General features: G+C 37.2%; 2 protein-coding genes across 4 annotated transcripts in view; both read left to right on the top strand.

Annotated features, from left to right (window-relative positions):
- Positions 1–341: 341 nt before the first annotated feature.
- On the top strand, positions 342–1,710 carry LOC726304 (BLOC-1-related complex subunit 6). Of its 3 annotated transcripts, none has more exons than XM_001122052.5 (4): positions 342–560; positions 666–1,193; positions 1,276–1,436; positions 1,538–1,705. In XM_001122052.5, the coding sequence occupies exons 1-4, from the start codon at positions 471–473 to the stop codon at positions 1,587–1,589; spliced, it is 831 nt and encodes a 276-aa protein (XP_001122052.1). In that variant the 5' UTR covers positions 342–470; the 3' UTR covers positions 1,590–1,705. The 3 variants fall into 3 exon arrangements, with proteins under 3 accessions (XP_001122052.1, XP_006568797.1, XP_006568798.1); XM_006568734.3 differs by having other exon boundaries at positions 360–565; positions 1,538–1,710; XM_006568735.3 differs by having other exon boundaries at positions 453–586; positions 1,538–1,710.
- A 2,494-nt stretch (positions 1,711–4,204) lies between these two features.
- Positions 4,205–12,913, top strand: part of LOC410133 (PDZ domain-containing RING finger protein 4) — a 24,024-nt gene continuing 15,315 nt past the window's right edge. Inside the window, exon 1 of the mRNA XM_393616.7 lies at positions 4,205–5,376. Coding sequence (XP_393616.4) covers positions 5,356–5,376 — 21 coding nt within the window. The 5' untranslated portion in view covers positions 4,205–5,355. The remainder of the gene's footprint in view (positions 5,377–12,913) is intronic.

Here is a 12,913-nt window from a genome sequence, read left to right as displayed (position 1 = left end):
AATTTTTTTATCTTTTAAAATAAATGTAAAAATATATATACATAAAATATATTGAATCAATTAAAAAAAATGAATATTCGTATATTAAAAGTTATATAGATTAAAGTTTTTATTTATTATTATATTATATTTATATATATTACATATATATTTAAATATTTGTAAAGATTATTTGCTTATTAGTTTATTTAGGCTACAATTATCAAATTTTAATATATTAATAAAAACAATTGAAGTAAGAGTTGTAGCAAAAATTCAATAATTATAGATAGTACATATAGTATATTCATGATATATTAAGGCGAATACATAATATTGAAAACCTAATGAAAATCCTCCTTACGAATCAATAATTGTGAACTTGTAACAGTGTTTATCTGTTTTGTTAAATCATCGTGACACAAATGAAGTGAGAATACATTCGTATCATCTAGTAAAAACGTGTGAAAAATATTAATTGTTTGTTAAATATGGAATCGGAAGAAGGAGAAACATATCCAAAACAAGGAACGACAATACGTAGCGAGAAAAATACAACTATCGACTACGATGAAGACAGAGTAAGGTTAGACTTAATAAATCGTGTGTAAGGACAATATCTGTATTTGCAAAATACAATTAATTACAAAGGATTATATTAAGAAGATTGATTATAATTATTTCAGTTACACGAGATGACAGCCTCCTATTCGGAAATATCATTCGATTCACAATCATCACCACCTGTTTCTGAACTAAGATCATTGATCGATTCTCCGGATATCGATGGGAAAAAGTTTTTGGAAGAAAGCTTAGATAAAATGAATGGAATTGGTACTAGACCAGATCAATTGAACTTGAGAAATAGGGAGTCTAGTCCAATTGAGGATGAAGATATAGATCCTCCAAGTTATCATAAAGCCATGGGATATTTGCAACTTGAGGGAACGGTGATGCAAGATGGCGATATGGTATTATTTGTTGCAGAAGATTTAGAAAACAAAATTAAATTGTCCAGTCCTGTGACAAAAAAAGGAGAAACTCCATCATTTCCTGGCTCTCGAAGTTCTACACCTTGTTTATATAGGCAAGCCTTAACGCCTCAGGTGCCTCTTCTCGATCATAACGTGTTAAATGAATTAGAGATGGAAGCGAGAAAAGTGGCTACATCCGTCGATGCATTAACAGAAAATTTGGCAGCTATTTTGCATAGTGTAATCTTTTGTGTCTATTTATTCTTTTTCATCTTACTTTCATTAAATTTTTAAACGATTTTATGATTAAAATTACTTTTAGGCTTCCGCACTCACGGTAGGTTGTTTAGAAACATATAGGGATGCAGTTTGTAAAACGTGCGATGCGGTGGATCATAATATTAAATCGATGTATCAATTAATGGCAAAATGTGAAGAATTATCAAAATCGATGGGACCTGTATATAAATTAGCAGAAAAAATGTAAGTATCGGAATATTTAATATTACACATATATATTCCCCCATACTTCATTTCTTCTGTAATTCATATTAACGTTCTTTTTCTTTTTTCTGAACTTTTAGCAAAGAAATGAAAAGAATGTTGGAACTGTTTGAAAGTGCTATGAACTTATAATTTAGATACATATACATTTTAGTAAAGTTTTTTTTTTCCTATTCCAATTTATTGGATTATCCTAAAAATTGTATCAGTTTCAATATAATTATTCAATATTAAAGAAATATAATTTTGGAAATTCATCATTTCTTTCTTTTAAGTAAGTATTAACATATATAAAACATATTATTGCACAAATATAGAAATCTTATATAATAATCTTTGACATAAATAAAAAACTATATATATTTCTTCTTTCTAATCTTAATTATCATTTTGAATATCAGTATCAATGATATAACTCATTTTATTTAATCTTTATCCATAAATAACATTGTAAATCATAATTAAACAAATATTTTCTAATAATCTTTTCATTACAGTGATTTAGATTTTATATATACATATATAAAATATTTCCCTAAAAGATTAAAAAAATGGATTTTTCGGAATCTCGTATAAGTAAAAATTTATAATGTATTATATAACTGTTCCTATTGAAAGAGAAATATTGAATCTCAACGATATGTTATCATCTTTCTCGTTAAATATAGAATACTATCATAACAATTATTATTCAAATGTATCTTTTTTAACCTTTGAACAATTACTTAATATATAAACATTATACATCTATGATTTATATATTATTTTTTACATCATTCGAAAAATCATATATAATCGCATTCTTTTTTTCTCTCTCTCATACTCGGTGCACAGTCGATGAATACTTCTTCGTTTTCATTTTCAATGTGACGAATAAAGTTTATATATACACGTTATATCTTGTATCTTTTCTATTCTGAAACGATACAATGTAAAGAGTAATTCGTTCAATGATGATCTATTATAAATCAAAGCTGCAAATAACATTATCAAAAAGCGACAGAGGTAAATGCGTCGCGACGCATGTCTCATTTAATGTATTCGGCCGACGTAATTATTAAAGACAGTGTGATTTTAAACCGGCTTGAAAAAAAAGAGCGATGATCCCATCCGGACAAACACCTCGTTAATTTATTCTCCTGGCCCGACATCCATTGAGATGGCGGATAGCAGATATGTGTATGAATCATCCCTCGTGTGTGTGTGTGCGTGTGTATATTACATTCTACAAACATGCTCATACATTCGCTCTTTTGCACGTTCTGAATTCCCGTCGATGAACACCGATTCTTCCTCTCCTTCTTCTCTCACAATCTCTTTCCCCCTTTTACACATTTGTGTAACGACTTCAATGGAAAAGGATACGTTCTTTAGATTTCAAATAAAATGTTTCAATTACTAATATTTTTTTCGATCCTATTACGTGCCTTTGTTTTATCAGTTTAATTATTAATTTATTAATCATCGATATTTTGAAAAGAAAAAAGAAAAAAATAGATTCGTATATTTTTCGTCGAAGAAATATAAAATATAATTTCGTTGCGCGATCGAATTTTGAAAAAAAAAAATTCTATTTATTTTTACATCGAAGAAGACTCTTTGTCTTTGAGATATGTAAATGATTTAAATTGCGTGATCGGATAGCGATCAAAAGAGTGAAAATAAAAGAGATGAAAGTGTGAAAGAAGCAAAGGAAAAAAAAAGTGAAGAAGAGAGGATGAAAAGAAAAAGGAAAAATGTTTGGCAGATCACAGATCGTGTAATTAAAAGGCTCGCCGCCACGCAGAATCTTTTTTCTTTAATTTCAGCTAGAGCAGGTAGCGGTAAAGTCTCAGGAAACTAACATCTTTCTCTTTTCTTTGCTCCTCCTTTAACTCTATATTCTATTGTTTGATAATGAATCGAGGGTATATTCTTTTTCGAAATATTGATGTTATATATAATATTGAAGATGTATGCATATATATATATATAGACATGCCATATATAAAATAATAGGAAGATATAAATCTTTCAGTAATCATACGAAAATAAATATTTGTATCTAAGCAATTTGTTTACTATTATTTTTTTTAGAAAATATCTTTTCTCATTGTATATCTTTTACGTGGTATTATATTTATTTTCGATCATATGATTTATTTTCGAAATATTTGATTATCCGTTCAACGCATTATTTTTAGGAAAGCATATCGAGCCTCTCATAAAAAAAGCCTTACTCCGTAGAAGACAAAGTTTAAAGAACCTTCAAGAACTGGCCAATTAAATTGCGATTCGCAAATTAACTTTGGTAATTATGAGTGCTTCTAGAGAGCAGTGCGGTGAGGGAAGGGTTGGTGGAGAGTTGGGATTACAAACGAGACGGCGGGCTTGGCAACTTTTCAGTCGCTTTTTATACAACTTTTCTTGTTAAGATCGTGATCATGAATTTTCTATTTGATCACCCTTCACAAGCACTTATGACATATTTATTTTCAAGATTGATCGCGTTTATGAAAACTATTATGTGCAAATTTGCGGTTAACTAAAATGCGACGAGATCTTAGAAAAAGATAAAAAAGAAGGAAAATATATAGAACAATATATAGCGTACACAAAACTACAAAATGTATATTTCCAATGTTTAATCACAAATGAATAAATTGGTAAAAGTTATAGGTGTATGAAAGAAAAAAAGAATTGCGAAATTTTATTCATATTTACATATGTATATTTGAAAATGCATGAAATGTATATGTATAGATAAAAATATATTATTATACAAAATGTGAATCATGACGATAGGTTGTAAGAGAATGTGTCACTTGTGTTATCGCATTGCAAGCGTTGCAACCAGTAGTTTTGGATAATCAGCATTTGTAATGTAACTCTCTTTTAGTTTTGTGTCATTCGATCGTCTCCACGAATCGAGGCATCTCGTTCCATTCCATTCCATTCCGTTCCGTTCAATCCCGTCGCGTCTGTTTCTCTTGAAACCATTTCTCTCCTTTCCTCTCAACTCCATTTCGTTACGCTCTGTTCCACACCACTCTACTCCACTCCTCTCCTCTGCAAGCCGTTCAACTCCCTCTAACAGTTGCAACCAGTGTGACTATGGTTTCCGACGGTCGGTCGCTCATCCTTTTGCCTGTCTCGATCTAACGCGATGAAAACTATTCTTCGTCTCTTTTACGCTTTCTTCATCCCTTCTCCATCGCGATAATATAGCTCGATCTCGTTCTGTCGTACACGCGAGACACACCTCCCACTCGTAGCGCGCGACTGGCGTTGTATTCAGTCGACGTCGAGCCGGCACGCGTGTTGGCTGAATATTTTTCTCGCGTGTTGCCGAGGTTGCGCCGTTTACCTTCTTTCACCTCGCCTCGCCTCGCCTTGCCTTGCCTTGCCTTGCCTTGCCTTGCCTTGCTTTGCCTTGCCTCGTCGTGCCGCGTCTCGTCTCGTCTCGCTTTACCTCTCCTCGCCTCTCTTCTTTTTTTTTTCTCGCGTCCAGTTGTGAGTTCCGGAGAGTCTCTTTGTCAACGAGTAAATGCGAAAGTTGCGTTCAAAACGAGTAACCGCTCTGTTCGCTTTTGTGCCGTGAAACCGCAATGAGGCGTGCAGCAACGATGCTGGATCATTGGAGTGAGGACGATCTAACCGCCTCGTGTCGTGTGTGACCGCCAAGTCTTCGTCGTTTCGAACAAGTGGAAAGAAATGTCGAGTGGAAGGTTTACCAGCGTAATTGCTTTCGTTCGATATCCTTCGCTTCTTTCTTCGAGTTTCTCGTATCACTGTAACACGCGACTGAAACTAAACACGTTTTAATTAATCTTAACTTCGACGTTAATATCTGCCATCAGTTTTTCATCATAAAACATAATCAACTCGTGTCTCACCATTAGCTCCGGTCTTCTGAAACATGGATTTCGTAATTTTAAAGGTAAATAATTTTCTTTGATTTTTATTCGCACTCACTCTTTATGTCTTAATGCATTCAATTTCAAAAGTCACGACCATTCCATTTTATACATAGTACGATTTAAAATGTTGCACTTTTGAGAGCATTTTGTATATGTATTGTATTATATTGTACAAGTATCTTCGAAATTATTATACGTAAATTTTACAAAGAATATCGTTCAAAATAAGAATTCATCAAAATATTTAGAATTGTTGAATGCAAAAATTTTTCACCGAGTCAAACAACAATTATAAATTTAATAAATAAATATGATTCGCTATGAATAAGATAATAGGAATCACGAGTTTGAAAGTCTATTAACTTTCGTGTTTTTTAATTTTTAACCAGATTTCTATAATTTGTCACCAATTATGAGAATTAATCGTTATTAATCTTTTTTAAATCTCATTCCGTTATTCCTTTCTGAAGTAAATTGGCACGTGGAAAATGAATGCTTTTTCTTACGTATACATACATATATATATATACACAAGCATGATGCAGAAAAATATATATTCATTAACGAATTTATATGAAATTTTATATCTTTAAAGAATAATTATTTTTTTAAGAAGAATTTATAAAATTAACATTCTATACTCTCTGTCATTTGTCTAAATTATGATCAATTATATAATATAAAGACATTTGAATTTCTTCAACGCATTCGCGTTAGATAAATACAACGAAAATACGACGATAAAGAAATTTCTACGAAACATAGTGTATCCGAAGTATGCGTTTATCAACGTTGGTCGGTTATCGAAAAAACTGGCCCTGTTGTACTACACATTTGTACATGTTTCGTTTAATTTTAGCATTCACGATGCGATCTAGGGGATGGCGTATTCCTTCTCTTCTTTCTTTTGTCCTTTGGATCTTTCGTTTCTTTCTGTTACGCAGAATATCGAATGCTTTAAGTTACATTTCGATACGAAAAAAGTTTTCTTTAATTGGAAAATACGTTCAAATTTATCGAAGAATAATCGGTGGTAAACAATGTTGATAAAAGAAATAAGAAATTGTTTCTTATGCGATAAATAATAAAAAAAAAAAGATTTGAGCGCGATTAAATGAATTAAACGCGAATGATTATGCGTGAATTTCATCAGAATAGAATGTAAGTTACAATTGATACGCGATTGTGTTTGCGTCGAAGCGGCAAAGAGGATCGCAGCGTCACAAAAATCACCGTGCGTTTTCTATTGAACGTTAAGCGTTACGCATTATAAAAATGTTAAGAAGCAAAAATGTTTGAGAAAACGAATAAGACGCGCGGGAGTGCATTTGTTTCTTTGGCACGTTGGTCGACGGGACGCGATACGGTATAAATTTTTTTTTTTCTAGACTTAACGAGCTTTTTATTCTTTGATCAATGATGAAGTATTGATAACACCGCTACCACTTTACGTGTCGTTAAACACGCGCCGCCTTTGCTCGACAAAGCAGGAACTTAAGTTGCCCTTTCTGAACTCTGCAACGTATCTATATGTATACATAGATTTAATTAGCGAAGGAAACCTGCGTGTCGCGCTTTAATATCGGAGCTTAATTTAAATGCATATCATGCGACATGATGCAACACGCTTCTCTCTGCTTTGCTTGGTCGAAAGAGTAGATGGATTATTATCATAGACGAAAATAGCCTTTCTGATGGATGGATGGCGTAAAAGGGAGAAAAGGACGTTGTTTTTTTCTTTCGATATCTAGAGATATTTATAAATTTCACTTAACCTTTCTCGTAATCGCGTAATCGAAAATGAAATAAAAATTTGTATCGAATAAAATACTGTTGTTTCTTCGATTTTGAAAGGGAAATTTTATTTTTTTTGCGATTAATATTCAAAGTTCACGATTTATTATTATATTCTCTTTACGAGATCATCTCGTACGGTACGAAGCAATTACGAGAGTTTATTTGCTCGGGGGTTTTCGAGATAAAGTAATCGGTGTTTGGCGGGGAGAAGAATAGAGGAATCACGTTTACGAGAGAACGTAGATCTTGCGGTAAAATGGTGTCACGATACTCGTAAGATTTCCAATTTAATTTGTTGGTTTTGTAACGATTGCGATTGCACGGATGAAACGTATAAAGTGTTCGTTATAATGCATATCGAAGAGAAGAGGAGACGATGAAATCGCAAAAATTACTCGATAACTGGGAACGGTTGAAAATATTAAAATTTCTTCTTTTTTTTTTTTTTTTTTTTTTCCTCTCCTTCGAACACTCCTCGCACTCGAGATAATTGCCATTTGCGCCAATAAAGTCGGAATCTCGCCGGTTTCTCGTACCTACTATACCTACTTCTCTTGCTCGTCACCGTTGTTTTCCCCCTTTTCCCTTTCTTCGCCCCACCGCCGAGCCCCCCACTCTCTTCTCACTTCTTGCTTTCGTTCGTTCGTTCGTTTCGTTCGTTCGCTCATTCGCTCGTTCGTTACACGTTCGCTCGGTACGTACATTTCATGTGCGTTCCTAGGCCTTTTCTTTCCGATCTCTTTTTCTTCCTTCCTTCCTCTTTTCCTCTACCGCGATATATCGTTCGATCTTATCTAACCGCAACGAGGAATTTTACGACTGTCGGTTAACGACCTTCTCTTTTCCCCTTCAACTGTCCTCTGCCAGAGATATTAAAAACAAAAATACGAAAGCATTTCTTTAATTCTCTTTAATCGAGGACACGAATGTGGGTAGGGAATGTGGATATATATATATATACTTGTACTGCGGTATATATAAATACGTATCATGTTTATTGGGCATGTTTAATTTCAATTATCGATAAAGATATTTAAATGAAAAACAGCGTGTCTGGTGGCGTTGTATCGGGGATTCGTATCAAAAAAAAAGGGATTAATAAAATAGAGAGTGGAGAGAAATCCATAAAATCATTCCCGTTGATCGCCCTATTCGCCTTTTTCATTTTACAGCTTTTTCGTAATACCTACTGTTTACACCGCGACATAGAAACATGTTACCCGATAAATCGAGAATACAGAATACAGTTTAATCGCACGTGTGTTTTTATCGATCGATAAATCGAACATTCGATTTTGGCACCGTAGTAAGTTCGTCGGGATATTTTAATTAAACGATCGACCAGTAACAGAGACAATACCATTGTCACCATGTGAACCGATCGTCCGTACTTCTCAATCACGAGTATTAATCGCGTTAATTTTACAATATCGTCGATAAATATTAAAAATTTTTACACGTTCGAATATTTCTCTCTCTCTCTCTCGATCGACGAAGAAAAGATGGGAACAAATTGGGTTTTTCGTTGACAAAACTTTGTCAACGAAAAGGATGTCTTTATTCCAAACCGTTCGTTACCGAGAACACAGAACAGCGTCGATTTTCGTTTTGCTTCTCGGATTACGCGGACACTCCCCGAAAAGTGGACTTGGCGCTGCAGCTGGCAAAACTGAAACGGAAAGAGTGAAAAGTGACGAGAGAGTGGAACGATATCAGCATCAGGGAAATACATAAAAGGGAAACTTTTCAACCGAAAGAACGTATCGTGTGACCGTAAATGTGTGTATGTGTGTGTGTTCGCCCGAGCGCGCGTCTACATGTACAGTGCGTGTATACGTATATATATATTTTAGTCTGCCTGGTGGTCGCTATTTTCTCGCATCTCGTATTTCATCCACTCTCCACCGCATCCATCGTGTACAACTTTTCTTACCCGAGCATCGTGTTTTCCAATTCCCAAAGATCAATGCGCGTGAACCCGTTCCTACGAACAATGCAAAAATATCCATCGCATGCTAATGTTTCCACCGTTCACACCTACCATCGCTTTCCTTTCTATCATCTCACCCCTCCCCCTCCCTCTCTTCCCCCTCCTCCATTTTTCTCCTCCCTTTACCGTTCCGTCGGATCACAATCGGATATTTCGTGGTCGAATTCGTGGCAAAATTTTTTTATCTTTTCAATCTTGCTCCCCGTTTGAATTTTATCTTAACGTTAACAAACCAACGGAAAAGGAAAATAAAAATGAAAATATACGCGGATTAATTATAAAGTTTGAACAATGCTTGCACATACGAGACTGCATATACATAATCCTTCGTGTTCATCACTCGTTTCCATCATTTTCCATGGCAAGATTCAAACTTCTCGTTCGGATTCGAGTCGATCACTTTTCTCGAGTTTCTCGAGTTTCTGGTCGGTCGGTCATCGTTAAGCGGTTATCGATCTTGGGAGAAATCGTGTTCGGTGTTTATCGAAAGTGGGTTCGTCGTGGCTGGAGCTCGTTAGCGTGCTAAAACTCGTTTAGTAGCGTGATAATAATGCGTGTCGGGCAGCGTAAAAAAAAAAAAAGATGGTGGATGGAACAAAAGAAAAGAGGAGGGAGAAAAGGGAAGGAATTTGGGATAGTTTCGTGAATCGAATCTATTCGATCCGATTTAACGATCGTATCGTTCATCGATGGATCGTGAAATCTGGAAATCTCGCGTTTAAAAATTGCAAAAAAAAACTTGTTTCTTTCTTCGAATTCGTTAGTTTCTCTCTCTCTCTCTCTCCTTCTTTTTCACACGCGAAAAAGCGTGTGATCCGTGGAACGAAATAGGTCGAGAAGGAGAGAGAGAAAGAGAGATGGATGGAGCAGGAGTGGGGGAAAGTCGAAGGGAAGGAGATAACAAACGTTGTAAGTGGTAGAATGGAATCGTTTGCGCGCGCAGATGCATTTATCGCCTTTATTACGAGCGTCGGGAATCACGAGTAGGCAGCAGGCGGTTATTCAGTAACTATATTCGACCACGAAATCATTAAATAAAGTGGGCTTAACGAATGCACAAGTGTATAATCGTTGCGCCTCCCGCGCTACGATTTGCACGCGTTTCCTCGTTTATTTCCCTCCGCGTCACACCTCCGGCACCATCGAATCCCGCCAAATTAATTTCGTCGAGCATCTCTGCCTTCCATTATCGCGTACATTCCCACGGAACTAGGGAACGCGCGAACACGAGCGAGAGAGAAACTGCAGGAAGCTATTTCCCCGAGCCATTTTCAGCCCTCGATTATATCGTGCATCGACGAGTCCTCGCCCTTCTTTCGACTTTCTTTTTTCTTCTTTTTTTTTCTTTCTTTCGCACCGAAAATCGAAAATCGAGAGATTCAACGATCTTACGCGCGAACACGCGACGATGCATTAATTCTGTTGATAAAATCGTAGACGTAGGATACGTTGGGAAGGAAAGCTGTGTCGCCCTGTCGATGAATATTCAGAGGCGTGGATGGATGGGTGCATCGACGGCTCGTCCTTTCGAATATTCAGTGGCCGCATAGCTCGACTCGTTTCGCTTCTTCGAATATATCCCTAGTCTGGATATTTCGGGAGCGTATCATCCAATTTTTGACGAATGTTTAACGCCCGTATCCCGGGTCTATCTAATTGGCCTGAAGATGCAAGTCGTAATATCGTAATGCGTTTCGCTCTAGTTTTTGCAAACAGGCGGGGAAAAACGAAACGAAACGGGAATCTTGGTTGAAACGCGTCAGAGATTATTAGAAAATTTCGGAAGCGTATAGATATAGGCGAAAGGAAGAATAGGAGCCGCGGCACGATTCGTTCGATGCGTATCGACGTTTCGAATACGTTTTCAAACTTGGAAAGTACTTAGTCGGCCATTCGAGGATATGTAATTAATTTACTTATATATACATATATACGTATATATATATAGTCGGTTTACGAGTTACTTTCTGTAATTTCTCGACAATAATGCGCTACTCGTATAACGAGTTTCCAAGTAAGGAGCACAGGTTACACAGCGTTTTCGAACGAGCGGATGAAACAACGGCGGACCGCGTGGTTTTCGATCGACCAAGAAGCGAATCAATTAGGAAGCGACGATTCAATTTATCCTACTTCTCAACCCTGGTAGCGAGAGAAGCACCGAGAGATGGTGAGATATACACGCGAAAAGCTGGGTATACGTGAGTGTGTATATATATATATACTCGTGAGAAGTACGAGCTCGAGTAGAGTAGTAGGAGGCATGGTAACTGGCCGCTGGTTGACGTTGAATGCGGTGCATTCATCGAGAGAGAGAGGGGGAAGGTTCCGCGGAGAAAAAAACGGGAAGATAGCATCGCCGTTTGAAACGGTTTAAAAAGGAAGCGAGAAACCGACACATCGTTTTCTTCCCTTCTTCCAACGCGAGATCGTGTTCGATATCTTTGACGTCCCCGTAATAAATTGTAATAATCCGAAATAATCCGAATTTCTTCTCGATTCGAGCTCCTCTTCTCCCTTCCTCAACACCGATTATCGATCGATTATCGTTACACACACAATAGGCAATTAGGGAGATAAATCGAAACTATTTGATTCGGTGTCGACGAGCATCAACGAGAAGGGAAGGAAAGGAAAGGGGAAAAAAACGCACAGCGAGCATCGAATAAAACACGTGAGAATGATCAGAGTTTTGCGGTTTGGTCGGTTTGGGCGGAGGAGGTGGGGGGACGCGGGGAAGAAGGGGAAAAAACAAGGGGGGGGGTGAAATTGGGCGAACGGAGGACACGGAGCGGAGGTGGGGGACTCGGTTCGAATTAAACGAATAGCAGGTCGACGCGTTGCCAGACGCGAGCGACGTTGGAACGGGTAATTCGCCCGCTGTCGATCAAACGATGATGCATCGCTGCGCCCATCGGTAGCTGGGACCATCGATCGACGGTGTTACGACCGTCCTTTCTCCCTTTTCCGTCCATTCGATTCCAACCATCCGACGGATGTAAGAAGAGCGGAATGTCGTCGAACGCGTCGATATATATTTCCAACCGATGACCGAGCGCGTCCGACCGTATTGTGCTCGCTCGAAATGGGCGGGGCGAAGGTTTACCTCTTATCGCTGTCGTTCGACGTTCGGCTGAAAAATACGCTATCCCGTTGACCGTGTAATTATTCACGTTCGAAGCAAGCCTCTTGTTTTTCCACGTTCCATCGCGCACGATGAATCGTTCGTTTATATATCGTTTCACACCATCGATCTCGATCTTTGAATTTACCCGTCCTCTCTCTTTTTCAAATTTTTGCCCGGATTACCTTTCGATCCTTCGCGCTCGAGGCGAAAAGAGAGGAAGAATCCATCGCGTAGATTGTACCGTGGATTGTAGATGCGTGCCAAACAAATTTCCTTCCACAAATTGCTTCGTAATTACCTATATATACGTAGATGCACATATCGATTTTGCATCGATTCTCTCCATTTCTCGTCATGGAGAAAATGTTCATTCGGTTCTATATTTTTATTCCTTTCTCTATTCTTCGAGCATTGCTTGTTCAAATTACGTTATTCCGTGCGTTATTTTTTTTCTAATCCTTCGATATCGAGAGGAGAGGCGAGGAAAGCGAAGAGAGCGAAAAGTACGAGAAGCCGTACTCCTTCTCCGTTCTTTCTTGAATCGAATCGAATCGAATCTTGTCGCGTTTCGTAGAGTGGAGAAAAGGAGCGGCGTACGCTTCTTTCTCGTACGTTTCTCAGCGAGGGTGGAAAATACGCGAAA

The sequence above is a fragment of the Apis mellifera genome, linkage group LG2 (assembly GCF_003254395.2).
Source record: "Apis mellifera strain DH4 linkage group LG2, Amel_HAv3.1, whole genome shotgun sequence".
In the NCBI taxonomy this organism is placed as follows: domain Eukaryota; kingdom Metazoa; phylum Arthropoda; class Insecta; order Hymenoptera; family Apidae; genus Apis; species Apis mellifera.
The sequence above is the reverse complement of the archived record's forward strand: the minus strand, read 5'-3'. Positions and strand labels throughout refer to the sequence as shown.

What these genes read in the sequence shown, in the direction of transcription:
- LOC726304 (XM_001122052.5), top strand. Translation starts at nt 471, where the DNA reads ATGGAATCGGAAGAAGGAGAAACATATCCAAAACAAGGAACGACAATA. An exon ending in TCGACTACGATGAAGACAGA is followed by an intron (nt 561 to 665) that starts GTAAGGTTAGAC and finishes TAATTATTTCAG; the next exon opens with TTACACGAGATGACAGCCTC. An exon ending in TGGCAGCTATTTTGCATAGT is followed by an intron (nt 1,194 to 1,275) that starts GTAATCTTTTGT and finishes AATTACTTTTAG; the next exon opens with GCTTCCGCACTCACGGTAGG.